The 15,548-nt window shown below is 42.5% G+C and overlaps 3 protein-coding genes across 4 annotated transcripts; 1 reads left to right on the forward strand and 2 right to left on the reverse strand.

Moving 5' to 3' along the window:
• Positions 1-1,065: 1,065 nt before the first annotated feature.
• thoc5 (THO complex 5) lies at positions 1,066-8,307 on the reverse strand. Its single transcript, XM_084552450.1, has 20 exons — positions 8,114-8,307; positions 7,743-7,846; positions 6,341-6,484; positions 6,067-6,180; positions 5,641-5,738; positions 5,231-5,377; positions 5,009-5,123; positions 4,705-4,837; positions 4,523-4,600; positions 4,388-4,431; positions 3,720-3,819; positions 2,809-2,917; positions 2,624-2,725; positions 2,427-2,523; positions 2,225-2,336; positions 2,035-2,138; positions 1,868-1,955; positions 1,658-1,773; positions 1,345-1,535; positions 1,066-1,237 (listed from the first exon to the last, which is right to left on the reverse strand). Exons 2-20 carry the CDS (start codon positions 7,839-7,841, stop codon positions 1,174-1,176), a joined length of 2,055 nt encoding a protein of 684 aa, XP_084408576.1. The 5' UTR covers positions 7,842-7,846; positions 8,114-8,307; the 3' UTR covers positions 1,066-1,173.
• Positions 8,308-8,422: 115 nt separating this feature from the next.
• tfip11 (tuftelin interacting protein 11) lies at positions 8,423-13,263 on the reverse strand. 2 transcript variants are annotated; one of them, XM_084550901.1, is made up of 15 exons: positions 13,042-13,263; positions 12,576-12,783; positions 12,309-12,477; positions 12,047-12,203; positions 11,813-11,940; positions 11,541-11,702; positions 11,184-11,375; positions 10,838-11,017; positions 10,587-10,721; positions 10,385-10,488; positions 10,082-10,250; positions 9,691-9,934; positions 9,441-9,583; positions 9,164-9,329; positions 8,423-9,026 (listed from the first exon to the last, which is right to left on the reverse strand). In XM_084550901.1, exons 2-15 carry the CDS (start codon positions 12,779-12,781, stop codon positions 8,680-8,682), a joined length of 2,502 nt encoding a protein of 833 aa, XP_084407027.1. In that variant the 5' UTR covers positions 12,782-12,783; positions 13,042-13,263; the 3' UTR covers positions 8,423-8,679. The 2 variants fall into 2 exon arrangements, with proteins under 2 accessions (XP_084407027.1, XP_084407028.1); XM_084550902.1 differs by having other exon boundaries at positions 12,576-13,263.
• A 127-nt stretch (positions 13,264-13,390) lies between these two features.
• Positions 13,391-15,506, forward strand: srrd (SRR1 domain containing). The gene is made up of 6 exons (XM_084550903.1): positions 13,391-13,701; positions 13,808-13,848; positions 13,933-14,126; positions 14,214-14,312; positions 14,480-14,631; positions 14,720-15,506. The coding sequence occupies exons 1-6, from the start codon at positions 13,553-13,555 to the stop codon at positions 14,958-14,960; spliced, it is 876 nt and encodes a 291-aa protein (XP_084407029.1). The 5' UTR covers positions 13,391-13,552; the 3' UTR covers positions 14,961-15,506.
• The last annotated feature ends 42 nt before the right edge of the window (positions 15,507-15,548 follow it).

Genomic DNA, 15,548 nt, shown 5'->3' on the forward strand with positions numbered 1-15,548 from the left:
TTTTATATCACTGACAAACCTTCAATTTTATCGGTATAATACGACACCTTGGCTGACATTGAAAGTTTTTTTTCTCTCCTGGCAGGATTTCAGTATTCCCCTTTAAACCCAGTGTCACTGCATCTGATTGATGGCTTTGTGTTAATGGGATCAGCAGCTGTGTCACAAACCACAAAAGGTGGAACTTCTAAATTACCTTTACTCCGGTCACCGTGTCCCAGTAGTATTTTGTATTTGGCATTTATAAATAAAAAATCAGACAGACAGACCAATGAGCTCCAGAGAGAGCAATAGACTGAAATCAGCTGATATAAATTATTAAACAGGAGAAGGGGCTGGTTCACATGTCCTGTCATTTTAAGATTTAGATTTACAAAGAGCCAGGAGGCGTTCAGCATGACACACAAGAACAAGGTATCTGGGATCCTTGTGTTTTATTTAATTCATTTAGTTTTAGTTTCTTATTTTGCCCTTTAAGAAGTAAACTGATCAGAGCGGTGAAAACGCCCTGACTACAGCACCGTTTCCACCGCTGAGAGAAAATCCATTAAGACTCACAATTCAAATAGTAATCACCACCAGTGGGCTTGTCTCAAAGATATACAACAGCCCCTTCTTCCTTGTAATTACACACTTCCTCACCAACACATCGATGAGGTTACACCCTGCTGGATTTTAGCTGCAATGTGCAAAAAGAAAAGTAAGACTTGTGCGGCAAGCCAGTCATAAAATGAGAGTAATCCTTGATAGACTCATCTGTATCCAAATTAATAACCTTCTTTTGTTTTTTTACCAAAGCCAGGATGATAAATGAGAGTTCAAAGGATAACTGCAAACAATAGAGCAAATATCCTGTTCAATGATTCTCAGTGGAAATGACTCAGCTTGCTCCAGCACTGAACCTCAATAGCATAATAATCAGCTAGCTCAGACGAGACCTATAAATAGCCCTGAGAGGTGAAGGTAGACAGGGGGGTAAGGGGATGAAGCAGGGAAATATGTATTAAATGTATTCCTGCACACAACAGAAGAAACAAACACCCAATACACGCTCAGTCAAGAAAATAACAAGAAAATGTTTTATTTTCACACTGGTATGAAGACTTAAAAACGACAAAGAGTCACAAAGTTGAGCTCGAGAGAGTTGTACAATATATATATACACACACAGGTTTAGCGATGACTGAAGAAACCCTGAGGATGGTTGTACTTGAACGGCTTCAGACGGTTTGGACCCCTGAATTCAAAGAGATGAGAGATGTCAGAGGTGAATCTATTCAGTGGTTCTTTGACCAAATGTGCTGTATTTGAAACGTCCACTATTAATTTTCCTTAAATGTGTACCTGACAGTGCGCAAGCACATCTTTTCACGGGGGAACTCTCGTGGTCCTTCCACGCTGTCATCTTGTCTTTCCGTCTCCAAATACACATCCAGGCAGACACACAGGCGAGACATCTGATTGGTCAAGAGCTGGTGTCCAGGACGCGGGCCCTGGAGTTCATTTTTGAACACATTGATTTCACTCTCCATGGCCTGAAACAGACGTAAAAAAAAGTTAGAGCATGGGAAATAGTGGATTCAGAAACAGAGCTAGTCATTAATTGAGCTTAAGCAAGCTTCTGGGATACGAATGAGCATTATTCAAATGTTCATACTCGGAGGTTGTCATCAGTGCGTCCACTGCGCTCTCCTTTCCAGCTGAGGCAGAGCGAGAAAAGAGGAGAGATCTCTGGGTAACGAGGACTCAGCACAACTGCAGCGTGGAGGTGAGCTGAAAGGAATACAGGCAAGTTGTTTCTAAAAACCTATTTCAAATCAAATAATGTACAACACTTAATTATTCTGACGGTGATTCAAGAATTTACCTGTGCCTCTTTCGATAACTCCCATGAAATACAGATCTGTCTCCTTTGCCAGACCAGCATCCGTCACATGACGTGTATATGTCAGATCCTTTAGAGGAAGAGAAATATCACGGTGAGTCCTGCTGCATCAGGAGTATTTCTGAATAATTTTATCTGTCTTCTCATACCATGTACTCCTGGTGACTGATAGTGGTCCAGCGAGCTAAACGGGAGATGATCTTGGCAGGAAACAGCTGCTGACACTCACTGGAGACCGGGATGATGCTGTGCTCTGAGGAAAGGACGACAAACAACTTAAAATGTACAATCTGTCCATTAAGAGTATTTAATGTGCCAAGTTGTAAACAAACAATGTACCTAAAGAGGCGAACTGTTTGTGCAAAGCCAAGCGGGACTGGACTCGTCCTCTCAGCAGCTTCATAGTGTTCTCCATGTGGCTGGCGCTCAGAGTACTGGCCACGCGCACGCTCTGCAAAAACAGGAACACGAACCAACAATTTACATTTGTAACATACACCATCGATGCTCGACTGGGATGATGCTCGACTAGAAAACCCACCTCTAAAGCATCACTAGGAAACTGTAGTCCTCCGAGGTTCTGAACCCACATATAGGGGTGGCCGAGCTCCTCCACATAATCCAGAAAGGACAAAATCCTATAGAGAAATTGTGGCTTAATACGACTGAAATTTGTTCAATTAAATGTGATGATCTAGTAAACACCATGCTTTTTACTCTAATTATCTGAATCCTTACCCGACTTTATCAAACTGGTAGCGATTTGCTGGATTGGGTGTTTCCCGTCCCAGGTCGTTGGTGTAGAGGCAGCTGAGGAGAGTGTCTGATTTCAGCAGCTCCCTGAAAAAGAAGGAATCGTTAGATTTTCTTTTGGTCCCTCAAGGACACAGACCGATTCAAACGTTCAACGTTCATACACATACCCCGCGCTGATGGCTGCGCTGAGGTCTGTGGAGGTGGAGACCTTGGTCTTCACTGTCATAATGTTCAGATTCATCAGGTAGTAGAAGAAGAGATGGAGCATGCTGCCATCTGCAGAGGCAAAGCAGATAACACACGGCGATGAAGTAACTCATTGCTATCTTAATTTAATAGCGTCTCTACCCCTCCCTCTTTTTATTAATCCTCTCAGAGATCACCCCCCTGAGTTTATTTTACACTGCAGTGGATTAGAGTGCAGTTTAAGGGTGTGGTCACGACGGCAGCTAGCAGCACCCAGGGGACGCATACTATGCTGATGGTCTTCTTTCATGCTCCACACCCTGCAGTCACAGTGAACTCAGTGACACATCGTCACTCACTCACACATACGCTGCTCACGTTTTGCTTTTACTGCAATAAAAGGACTGCTGCAGCTGGCAGCAGTGAAGATAGCTGGGGGGTGGGGGGTGGGGGGTGGGAGGGGAGGCGCTAGAAACAAACGCAAAATTCACAGAAAGGCCGGCGATGAGAAAATATGCTTACGAGATGTTGTAGGTGCTGCAGACCTACAATGCTGCAAGCGTCTCCCACCCATCCCTCCTCCCCCTCTTTAGGTAGAGTTACGCCTGCAATGCAGATCTCCCTATAATCTGTCACTATATTCCTATCATCGCCAGCAGAGGGAACAAGAGGGTCAATTGGGTGTCATGTCATAGCAGAGCGGGTCAAGCTTACTTGCTGTCATACTATCTGACAGGTGTAGAGTTACTGTACTGAACAGTATATAGACATATCAGATTACAAGGAATGTTAACACAGAAGGGGTGTAAATATTTGGGCGTACACACACTGTTCAAATCTTTCACAAAATGAACAGGCCTATTTCGTACATCACGTTAACAGAGGGAGTTACCTTTACACTTTAGGTCCAAGCCAAGAGACAGAGGGTGCCTTTTCAACATCTCTCGTCTTTTGTCATCCAGTTGGCCACCTGTAGTGGGTCGTCTTCTCTTCTATCAAACAGACAATAAAAAGCAATGACGTCAGGAGATGAAAAGAAAGAAAAAAAACAGCAACTTCTTACAGGAACAGGACAGTGACATAGCATTGTTGGCCTCTACAATTAAAGATAAAAGCATAATATTCAAGTCAAGGGCTAATGTAAAAGACTGACAAAGAAAAGGGCATCAGACATATGATATATATATATATATATATATATATATATATATCCCCCCATATCAGTTATTTAGAATCACCACAAGAAACATCTTGACAGCAAGTTGTCATGACAACAGAAATGAGCACTGGTTTGGTGTTGAATGTGCAGGCCAGAGGTGGGATCAGTTTACAGTCACTTAGCCCCCCCCACCGGCAGTCTGGAGGCCGGAACCGGTCGATAGCAGCAGCTCCCCAACCCTCTCCAGACCACTATGTGTGACAGCCAGAGATTACGGTAGCAGTCATTTGTCTATTGCAGAGACTGGTGTATTAAGAACTGAACTCAGTGACCTCGCTGTGTGTGTGTGTGTGTGTGTGTGTGTGTAGTTTTCTGGACCAAATGGAGGCCCGGAGACTCACCGTTTTCTCTTGCTCCTCTTCTGCATCTGAATCACTTTCATCGTCTAAAAAGGGGAAAGGAAACTTAATTCCATATTTTTGTTGGTGAATGATTATAAGAGAGAAACAAACTGGTGTATCGTAAAGTTTGCACACCCTGAGAATCTTCTGGAGGTTTGGAAAGGGCCTTGGCTTCCTCCACATCACCTCTGATTGAGACACTCAGGTTCTTGTCTGAAATAGAAACCAAAATATATTGCTGATGATCCCAACTTGCATCCCACAACACATACTCAATCTTGTCTTTAAGAATTGTGTTCTCTCGAATGATTACTCACCACAGGCCTGGCCATAGGCATTTGCTTGAACAAACAGGACATAGAGAGGTGGAGGCAGGTGGCGGGCGACCTCAGTCTGTTTCTGAGTCTGTTCATAGGGCATGGACAGGTACTCCTGCACTGGGATTGAGGCCTGTGACAGAAGAAAAGAAGAAGAAACAGTGTTAGCTGACGGCGCAGTATTTATTTAAGTCTTCACCTCAAGTAAGTTACGTCCCAAGCTGCTGAGAGTGGAACAAAAACAGAGTGACACTGTGCTCCTTTTAAAAAATGTATGAGATGGCACCATTGATAGTTATTATACCTGCATGATGGCATTGAGTCCTGGCTGCAAGCTTGACAGATGCTCCTTCTTCACCTCAATGCTCTTCTGAATTGTTTCCTTTGAGGCCTGGGACTCCTTGTACTTCTCTGCCAACCTATATGCCGCCGAAAAATGTTTAACAACTGCTCCCCAAAGATCAAGACAGAATTTTTTTTTATACAACAAGGTTCAAGTGCACTTCGTTGCATGCAGGTTTCACACCTCTTTCTCTGTTCCAGCTCCCAGTCCAGTCGCGCCAGCGTGAGTTGGTGCGGATCACTTTTTGTCAGGTGAGGCCTGGAAATGTCCTGCGGTGCCTCCTGGTAAAACTCTTCTTCACTCACTAGGTCTATTTCTTCGTGCTTAGACCTGCAACAAGACAAATAATATAATAACTACTGTGAAACCATACTTTAAGAAAAATCTGCATATGAAACATCACCATTGGATCAAGGAAGTCAGAGTATTAAGTTCATATTTACTGACTCTACTAGATTCTCAAATAGAATCAAGGTAATCATTTCTACGCATTTTGTAATTTGTTCAATTAAAAGGAAAGATAAGTTCTGCTCTAATGTTACACTATAATTTCAAGTGAGCAAAATAATAAAAAAAAGAAAGAATGTACTAACTTGAACTCCAGACACTTGCTGATCTCCTTCTGAAGATGCATAACCTCATACAGCAGGTTTTGTAACTGAAGATGCAGCACATCGACTTTTTGCTTTGCCTGTGAGGATGAAAAATAAAACACTGGTAAAGCTGGTATAAAATATACAGTATATCAGTCACAACACAGATCAATAAGCAAGATTGCCATTTTAATAAATTCTGAACAACAAACAAACAAACCCGGGGACATAAACTCTATTTGCTGACAGTGGCAGCTACGGCAGTTAGCGTTAAAAGGAGGAAAGTGCTCAGTTTTCCTTTTGTGATCAGCACAAAAAAAGAACAGGGGGCGGTATTTCTTGGTAAAAGACTGGAATAGAGCTTAACCTAAACTGGTATTTCTTTCAATATCACATATATAGTATTTGGGAGTTTGAGGGAATTACCTCATGTGTCTGGTCTCTGCCTTTCTTTAGTCGCATATGAGCCAGGCGGTTGAGCTTTTTCAAATTCATGAAGTGAATGCAGCCTTGCATACGTTTCTGCTCGACCTCCACATTCTGAGAAGAAACAAACCTAGTTAAGCATCGTTGTTGTGGAGAAGATGAATGTTGAGATTACTGCTGTGCACTTTAACAATTGATTTAATCTAGATATACATTATCAGTGAAAATGTAATCCATTTATAGTGACAGTAGACTTTGTTGGTGTGATTCTTACCCCTTCCTTGGCCCCGCTGGCTTTAAGCTCCTGGATCTCACCCATGAGTGTGGCCAAACTCTCACATGACTCTTTGTACTGCGCGTAATCCTGTTCAGGGTCCCTGCTCTCCAGTTCCACCTCCTCACTATATACGCGTACATCCTGGGGGGAAAAAAAAAACTAAGTCAATATACACATTCTCCTGATGATGTTGTTTAAACTTGATCACACTTTTTTGTCTACTGTGAGATGTCCAAGAGAAAAGTCAAAGCTGTGGTGACATGTGAGTTCATAACTCTGAACTCAAACTTCCGTCTTACATACTGCATTACTATATTCTGATATATAACATACACATTCATTATACTAATTTAGTGCTAATCTAACCGATTAGTTAGATAGGTATCTAACACTAAAACCACCAAAACACTAAAGTGAATTGAAAGTTGAAGATCTCATTACGATGTGATTTTTCGATGCGAGTCCTGGCATTTACCACTACCACCTGAACAATGTTGCAGAATAAGCACATCCTTATAGAAACGGCACAGGTCAGCATGGGCACCCTGCGGGGTCTGCAGCTATGCAGCTATGCAGGCCCATATAAAAAAAAAAAAAACACTGTGATGAACTGTGTGTTCTGACACCTTCAAATAAGAACCAGCAGGAACTTTTTCAGCAACTTGAGCTACAAGCCTTTGCTGCCCACGTGCATAAACTAACCTTGGCTGTCCTTGACCCTGTCACTAGTTAAACCTTTGAACCACTTTTGCAACAAGAGCTGCAGTTTTAGAAATGATCCCACCCAAATGTTTACACATCAAAATCTAGCCACTGTCACTCAAAGTCACTCAAATACACACTGCTTAAAAACCAAGAGCCTAGTATTTCTCAAATGGTGCATTTATGTCATATGTGGACGTTCAGTCAGCTCACTAAAACAGATTTAAACTATTTGTTCATTTTTAGATTTTAGATTCATTTTTAGAATTCAACAGGAGGTAATACAATAATTATAAGATAATAACACCTTCATTAACAAGGCCTACATTACAGTATTTACTCAGATTGTAATTAATGCAATGGATCTCGTTATTGGAGGGGCTGGAGTTTAAAGGTCCTGTTGAATGCTATATTACTTGTAAGATGTTTATTATTTAACAAACTCATAAATAATCAATGTTTGACTCTGTAACCTTATATGTTAAAATGTAGGTAGATTCAGGATCTTTGTGAATGTTTATTATTTAAGAAACCAAAACACATCTAAATGCTTGGATTTGAAGCCTCTTTATTCTAAAACAAATCTAGATATTGAAAGCATATCTTTTTTGTAAAATGTACCTATTTAAACTTGTTTACATTAGTATCTCACTAGATTAGAGTACTCACTACAGACTGCGACCCCTTCCTCTCTTACCTGCGGGTCCCCTTCTCCGCGTCCTCGCTTCATCTCTGGGGTTCCTCCTTCACTGCGGACAACCTTTGACTTCCGCTTCTTCAGGGCGTCCGACGACATCGAAACTGGATTAAAAACATGAACACAACAGACTGAACACAGAGCTTAGGGAACCCCATAAAAGGAAGGCACTAATTACAGTAAAAGTCACCAATACCGCTTCGTTAGCGCGCTAGCTAACGTTAGCATTGTAGCATTCGGTAGCTAAGATAAGCTAGCTCGTTGACTAATAAACGTGAGCTTATCGACTAATAACGGCAGATTCCTCATCACAGACACTAAACTGGCGACATACTGAGGTTTCAGTGACACATGCATAAATATCCACATACCTCCTTGGTGACAAAACTGGTCTGAAAGTATTAAACCGTTAAGAAATTCACACACAGGAGACGAGACCTGGACCACAAAGCGCCGACTTCCACCGGTTACGGAAGCTCTGCTAGGCCAAAAACCTCCGACTACCTGGAGATGTTACACCGCCACCATCCGGATATCGGTGGTGTTACAAGTTGAAACCTCAGATAGATGTGTGGACGACGGTGAAAATGCACTCCAAATGTAAATTACAGATACTTAAACAGAAAGGAAATTATTTTAAAATCACGTTTGTAAGTAAACATTAATATGCACTAAATATGTACATAAATCTAAAGGTACAGTTAGCACTATATTGTAAGCAATATTTGCACAATAACTGTACAAATAGACGTTTTTATTCACAGTTCAGCTCTGATCAGAAACAAAGTAGATAACACCCATTCAAAAAATTATTTATTCACAATTTCAGACATTTTACACATTTAGAAAGACATATGACAAAGTTTCAATATACGGAAGTTACATAAAAATGTGCTCTGCCCTTTCTCTTTTTAGACTCGGCAAACCGACGACTCGCTCACTTCGCCATATCTATCAGACTCTGCAAAGATGTGGGCACCCAAGTCTTCTCTCCTTGCACGAACACAACCCCTCTGTCTATGTAGATGACAATGCGCCCAAAGGTGTACAGCTGCTTTCCCTCGTGCCGTTTGGCCACCAAGGGCATGAAGACAATGTTGTTCTCCTCTGCCTTGGTCTGGATGAGATCTTTAAAGTTAGTTGGCACACCAGTGCCTGTGCCTCTGTGGGACACACTCTCAGCATCCCTGCGCTCCTGCAAAGCTTCATACTGGAAGTCTTTCCTTCTCTCTGTCTGTGTGAGATAAGCAATATTCTCCCTTGCACCAGGTTGCATGTATCCACCTGTAGATACGAAAAAGAGAGTATTACAGGAGAGGAAAAAGTGCTCAGGGGCTTTATTATCATACTTCTAAAGCAAGTCTGTCCTATAATCTTCATGCATTTACAAAATAACCCCAGACAGCGTGTGTAGTACCAACCCATGCCTGAAGACACTGCACGGTTCATGATGTCCAAAGCCTCATTGAATTTCTCTTTAATGACGGGCTGCGCCAACAAGACGTCACTGAACATATTTTTCCAGCCAAGGTACCATTTCGTGATTTCCTCATAGTTAGGACTGTTACTCAGCCATGAGCACAGGACCTGTAATCACCAAAACACACACACAAACACGCATAAAGATTTAATTGAATAAATACTGAATATACAATGAGCAATACGCTCATACTTCTCACTGAAAGTATATTCACTGACCTGCAACCATTTTGGAAAGAAGTTTTTGTCCAGCAGAGACACAAGGCTGGAGGGGGACAGCATGCCCTCCCAGTCCATCACCCAGTGAAATGGCTCCATCTGCTGCTGGTGAGGGTTGATAACCAGCTCTTCAAGACACAAAGCTGTGGAGAGAAACAGGAGCCATCACATGAAAAAAAAAATCAAAATAAGTAGTTGATAAAGTGACAAACTGTGGAGAGACTGTAGGGAAGTACGTTTTCATCCATACCTAGTTTAGGGATGATGTTTTTCACCATGAACGCCTCCCATGCACCTGGTGTGAAAACGTCTTTCCATGGCTGCAAGATGAGGCGGGCTGAGGTGTCGCTGGGATGCCACCTCTGCAAGGCGTTGGATAGTTTGCTCCTAATTGGTGGGTAAAGAGGCTCTAGACGTGATTGGAGCAGAGGCAGCCAAGGGTGGATCCAGGAGTGGATAGGCACTGTGTCAGTTAAAGGGTTCCAGCTATCCACCTATTAAACAAGAAAAGCAAAGTAAAAGATTTACAGGTAAGAAACATGCTTTTGATGTCATTAGAGCATTAAACCAGGCCACTACTGATAAGCAATTTTTCACTAGTAAAAGGGGTAAAAATGCAAGTTTCTCTTTATCTGACTTGCCTCTCGCTGTAGTCGAGGTAAAATCAGCTGCTCCAACATGTGATCCAGGATCCACGACGGCAGAAGAGGTGCCCACACTTCTACACAGTCCACCATTGGCCCAACCATACGAGGCTGCCAGTTTGACACACAAGGTCGCATCACTGGGATCCACACTTCCCATAATAGTCTGCCGCAAGAAAGACACAACACACATTTCAAAAATATTCAGTGAAACACAGCCTGTATACCAAGCCTGTGCAATGTATTCTCGTAAACCATGAGCAAAGATTAATATATATGTGTGTGTGTGTTTAAAATGACCTGTGGTAAGGATCCATATTTGAATCTGGACCACTGGAGTGGTAGTCTCGGGATTCAAGGATTGCTCTCCACTGACCGATGTCTTCCAGACAGTAAGAGCTGTCCTGAAATAATCAAAGAACAATATCGTTTGGTTAGTAATGTTTTTCACACATTAACGAGTATGTAGTTACCTCAAAAGAAGATAACTACAAAGGCATACCTTCAGCGGGTCCCAGGAACGAAGTTTCTCTTTGAGTAACGGATGAACAACAGCTACAGCCAGGTCTGACAAGCCCATTGTCTTGTACTCTTCATAATAATCAGTTTGTAAGGTCTCGAATATCCGGGCACACTCCTGAACAAAGAGAAGGGAAGTGTTCCAAATTACTTATTTGACTATGAAAACCCAGAACTAATAAACTGAAAAACTCAGATAACTGTAGTTAGTCAGTGGGTTTGTTGTATATGGACCTGCAGGGTGGGTCCCTCCCCCGGTGCCGTCTCCCCAGAAGGAAAACGCTCAACCAGTGACAGTACGGCTTCCATTTTCTGGATGGAATCTTGCTCTGCATCCAGTCTGCTCTGCAATGCTATTGACTCGTGGCTCAGAGACACAACTACATCTTTTTCGTGTTGCAGACGTCTGGCAGACTATAGAAGGGTTGATATGAAGAAACAGAAGCAAGTCAGTACATGGTAGAAGTAACAAAGTGGTACACAGATATATTGTAGAAAATCATAAAACAACCTCAGGTTTCTGATCTATTAACAATTATTCATTGGTCCCTCTAGTAGCCATATTTTGCATTCTATATACCTGTAATATGTCCTGTTCTGTAAGGTCTATCAGCAGCTGTAGGTTATGTTCAAGCTCAGGAAGAGCAAAGCTTGTTCCCTTCTGATCCCGAGTGGACATGCTTGGTGGGCCTTCATCAGGAACGCTGTGCTTGTTGGACATCTGACTGTAACTGTAGTAAACCTTTTGCTCTCTTCCAGTCATATCTATAACCTTGAAACAGGAAGAGACATACGGGGTAAATGAGATTCAAAAACAAAAATAGTTTTGTATATAATATATACTGTTACAATTAACGTCCTGAAGCCAGTCAGAATAGTGCAGCCAGGCGTGTGTCATAAAGTTCCTATGAGGCAGGAGCAAAGGAGCAAGACAAACCTTGACTTGAGCCAGCTCTCCAGCGGATGCAGCTGTGCTCCTCCCCGCCACTTTGCCTTTAGCCTTCAGCTCATCTGCAGTTCTGTAGGAGTACTTGGGTTTCTTCTTTCCAGCTGGGCCTGCAGGATCCTTACGCCACTGGCCTAGTTCCTTCTGAAACTCCTACACAGGCAGAAATTAAGAATAAAAGTAATGACAATAAAATTCCTGCCAGATAATCATCAAAAACAGTGGTTTAGATGGAAAAAAGGGAAAAAGATGATTTTTTGTACCTTTTCCTCCTCTTCTTCTGAGTCAACCACAGGAAAGTCCTGAAGGCTCTGCTGGGTTCGCTCATTGCCATAAGCACCGACAGCTCCCTTTCCTTTACGAACTTTTGCTTCAATGGGGTTTACAATACCTGCAGCAATGGCAGAGTGATATATTAAAGAATATCTGCTTCATTGTTCCTATAATACACGCATACTGCATTAAAAACAGTCTCAATAATAAAATAGTCCACCCACCTTGAGCATTTTTGCCCAGGCCTTTTCCTGGTTGGTAGCCCATTTTCTGCAGAAGTTTTTGCCCAATTCCCCTCGTGTGCTTCTCCCAGTTACCAATGCCTTTTCCAGACTGTATGCCACCTGCAAATCTCTGCGATTGATTCCCTCGGAAATTACCCTGGCAAAATGACACATTTTGGATGAATGAGATTGTTGTACCTTAATTTGCCTGTGAGGAATTACTCTGCCATAGGTAGAAAATGCACACACAGCACAAACTTACCATCTGAAGCTTTTTAGGTGCAGTGCCACGAGGAGGGGGAGGTGCTGCAGGAGCATCCTCATCAGATTCATCAGAGTCTCCTTCTCCTTTTTGCTGCTGCTTCTCCTCAGCTGCAGTCTTACGCAGACCGGCACTCACAAAGTTCACTGGAGCACTGTAGTCTTTAGATCTAACCAAAAAAAAAAAAACATATACAATTAACCTGTTACGCTGCTACTTGTTAAGATTTAAATTGAGCATTGAGGCAACAAAATACACAAGTTTTACTTCTTGCCACCAAAGCTGGGCCTCTCATCTTCGTCTGAATCTCTGTCAGCCCAGATGCCATAGGTGGCCTGCTCCTTGGTCTGCCTGAATCTGCGGCGGTCTGGGTTGAACTCATTGGCCAGGTCCCAGTCTGTCACCTCAAAGCTCTCAATCTCCACACCTTCCTCCTCTTCATCTCTTCGCCCGTACAGGTGGGACATAGACATGTCTGAAAATTTTAAATAACAAAATCACCGGCCGGTTAAAGCAGAGCAAAGGAAAGCAGATTATAGACTACAATCATCTCCTTGACCATAAACACTATGTGTTGATGCAAACCGCGAACTGTGGCTGAAATGTCAGGTAAAATGCGTACGCTAACTAGCAAAAGCTAGCATTAGCTGGCTAATGTAAAATAAAGTGCTCGATTTGTATAAAGAAAGTTACGTGAAGGGGGGAAATGAAAAATCAATTTTATCCAACATACCTGAAGCTTTGTTTAAGATTTGAGATTAATTATACATCCTTTTTATGGAGTAGTAATCAGAGGTAATCCAGCTAACGTCTTCGTTAAACACACGAAAACACAAGCACTTCCGGGGTAAGGTGGTGTTCTACCAAAAAGGTTCCGCGCTCCTTCCAAATATTACCAACCGTTATGTTTATCGTTCCCTTACAGTTTGTTGTTGTTTAATTTCATGGTAGTTAATGGAGACAACATTTTAAAGAATTTCACAGATCAAACGCCATCTGGTTCCCATAAAATAATCGACTAAGCTCTCATGGCAATAGTTTGCGGACTTTGATATTTTTATTTCTACAGTAAAATCACCGGCCCCATAAGGCTAACGCCGGAAGAAGAATCATGTGTTGCACTCAAAACAGTCCCACATGTCACAGGTTCGCCAAACGCGAACATAAATTCAGTGATAGCTTTAGTAAGAAAACACACGTTTTTATGACATGTCTGTTTACATGTAACCGGTGAATTAGCATAAATGTCGGACACCGGAGAGGAGTGGCAGGTGGCCAGCCGACGAAAAGGGGCAGCGAGAAAATCAAAGCCCATTCATGTGTCTTCAACTTCTACATGTTGTGAGGAGCAGCTGGATATTGGGAAAATTGTTAAAAGGATCAGAGACACAGTGTAAGAAATCTAAGCCAGCTGTAACACCTTGAACACATTGCAAATGATTGCACACCTTAACCACAGACTTGTGTAAAAGCATATTCCTGCATTTCTTCCTCTGCAGGTCTGAGCTAAGATGTGAGGAGTTTTGTCAAGAGTGGAAAGGTGAGTGTGTTGTGAAGTTCTCAAACATTTGGCTTGGTAGATGAATGATTTAGCTTGCAGTGCAGTGACTGTCGTGGTCCTCAGAGCGGCTCCTGGTGGTGGCAGGATCAGCAGCCCTCCCCAAACCTCCAGAGAACCAGGTCACTGAGGAACAGCTGGAAAGCAGCAGACTGTGTCAACAGCTGGAGTGTGTGTGTTTTGGCCTCGGCTCCTTTTCCTCGTGTGTCTCGGCCCGCTACCAGCTCGCCATGTTGCTGCTGCTGCTGGAAGCTGGACAGGTCAGAGGGCTCCATTACTGAGATACCAAACATTTGAAAGAGAACCTGTTCATGATGAACTTTGTATCTCACATTGTTTGCTTTTAGATTACACTGAAGGATTGCTCTGTTTATGATCCTGCTTTCTCCTCTGCCGAGAGGGACATTTTGAGGGAACTTGGTCTGACTGTACTCGCAGAGAACGAGGTATGTTGACCATAGCTCTTTAGATTGTGTGAGACTGAGTTAGAAATCTGTTAAGATGTTTCATTAACTTGCAAGAATTATACTGAAAAAAACAAGATGAGTTTCACAAATTGATAAAAAATCAGTGCATAAAAAAAAATAGTATTGTGTCTCACTATGTTGTGCAGGAGGGGAAGCGTCTCGCAACCAAGCCCACACTCTTTTACCTGATGCACTGTGGGAAAGCCTTGTACAACAACCTTCTTTGGAAAAACTGGAGTGTGCGGTACCTGCCTCAAGTGATAATCATTGGAAACAGCTTCAGTGGCATGAGGGAGAGGTTTGTACAGGACATGCATGACGGAGTTGACGTCTGTAGCAAATTGGATGAGAGATGAGATGACGTTTGCTGTCTGTTGCACCAACAGGGCGATTGAGAGAGAGTTCAAGCGGGACTACAGCTACGTCAGCAAGGCGGTGGATTTGTGTGAGGAGAAAGAGCTGCCCTGTCCATCCCGTTTCATTGACGTCTTCGGTGATACATCAGTCATCACATTTCCTTCCAACAGCCTTAATAGACTCCCGCTATCTACGTGGGCAGAGTCAGCTGAACCACAGTACCAACACTGCCCTGATTTGGAGATTATACTGAGGGAAACGCAGAGCTGAGATAAGACATGGGTAATAGTGGACTCCTTTTTTATGTGGTCATTAATAAACCAGTTTTTTATATACAAAAAACCATGCCTTGATTCGAAGATTGATTCTTGTACTACTGAGAAACACGACTTCATCTTTTGAATTGATTTAGATTCACACCTTTATAAGTCATGTGTCCATTAGGGATGTGCGATATTTTATCGTTTACGATATATCGTCAAAAACATTCCTCACGGTAAGAATATGTCATCCCACGATAAAAACGATAAATTCCCGTTGATGATGTATATATATGTGCGCGACATGCTCGCAGCCCAACACGTGTGGAATATTGACAAATTGACAACGGCAGAAGGCGGAGCAGATACGCCTCAGCGAGGAGCTCGTTCCTAGACGAGGCTCCACCTACATTATTTTCAACTGGTTTGGTTTTAAAAGTCTGATGCGGAGCAGAAATTTACAACATGCAAGGTTTGCAAACAAATAGTGCATACAAAGGACAGTAACGCCACTAAAACACAGCTCAAACCGGAATATGAAGAAAATGCGCAAGAAGCATCGTCGACTTCATCCAAAGCCTCCGGTAAAAAAACAAAC

Source organism: Chelon labrosus, assembly GCF_963514085.1.
Source record: "Chelon labrosus genome assembly, chromosome: 9".
Lineage (NCBI taxonomy): Eukaryota > Metazoa > Chordata > Actinopteri > Mugiliformes > Mugilidae > Chelon > Chelon labrosus.

Coding starts and splice junctions, on each gene's coding strand:
- thoc5 (XM_084552450.1), bottom strand. CDS start 7,841: ATGTCGTCGGACGCCCTGAAGAAGCGGAAGTCAAAGGTTGTCCGCAGT. Junction 2,918..3,719: donor CTTGGACCTAAAGTGTAAAG/GTAACTCCCTCT, acceptor TTGCCTCTGCAG/ATGGCAGCATGCTCCATCTC. Junction 1,536..1,657: donor GCACTGATGACAACCTCCGA/GTATGAACATTT, acceptor CGTCTGTTTCAG/GCCATGGAGAGTGAAATCAA.
- srrd (XM_084550903.1), top strand. CDS start 13,553: ATGTCGGACACCGGAGAGGAGTGGCAGGTGGCCAGCCGACGAAAAGGG. Junction 14,127..14,213: donor TGCTGCTGGAAGCTGGACAG/GTCAGAGGGCTC, acceptor GTTTGCTTTTAG/ATTACACTGAAGGATTGCTC. Junction 14,632..14,719: donor TTCAGTGGCATGAGGGAGAG/GTTTGTACAGGA, acceptor TTGCACCAACAG/GGCGATTGAGAGAGAGTTCA.
- tfip11 (XM_084550901.1), bottom strand. CDS start 12,781: ATGTCTATGTCCCACCTGTACGGGCGAAGAGATGAAGAGGAGGAAGGT. Junction 11,941..12,046: donor CCTGGGCAAAAATGCTCAAG/GTGGGTGGACTA, acceptor CCATTGCTGCAG/GTATTGTAAACCCCATTGAA. Junction 11,376..11,540: donor GAGAGCTGGCTCAAGTCAAG/GTTTGTCTTGCT, acceptor TCCTGTTTCAAG/GTTATAGATATGACTGGAAG.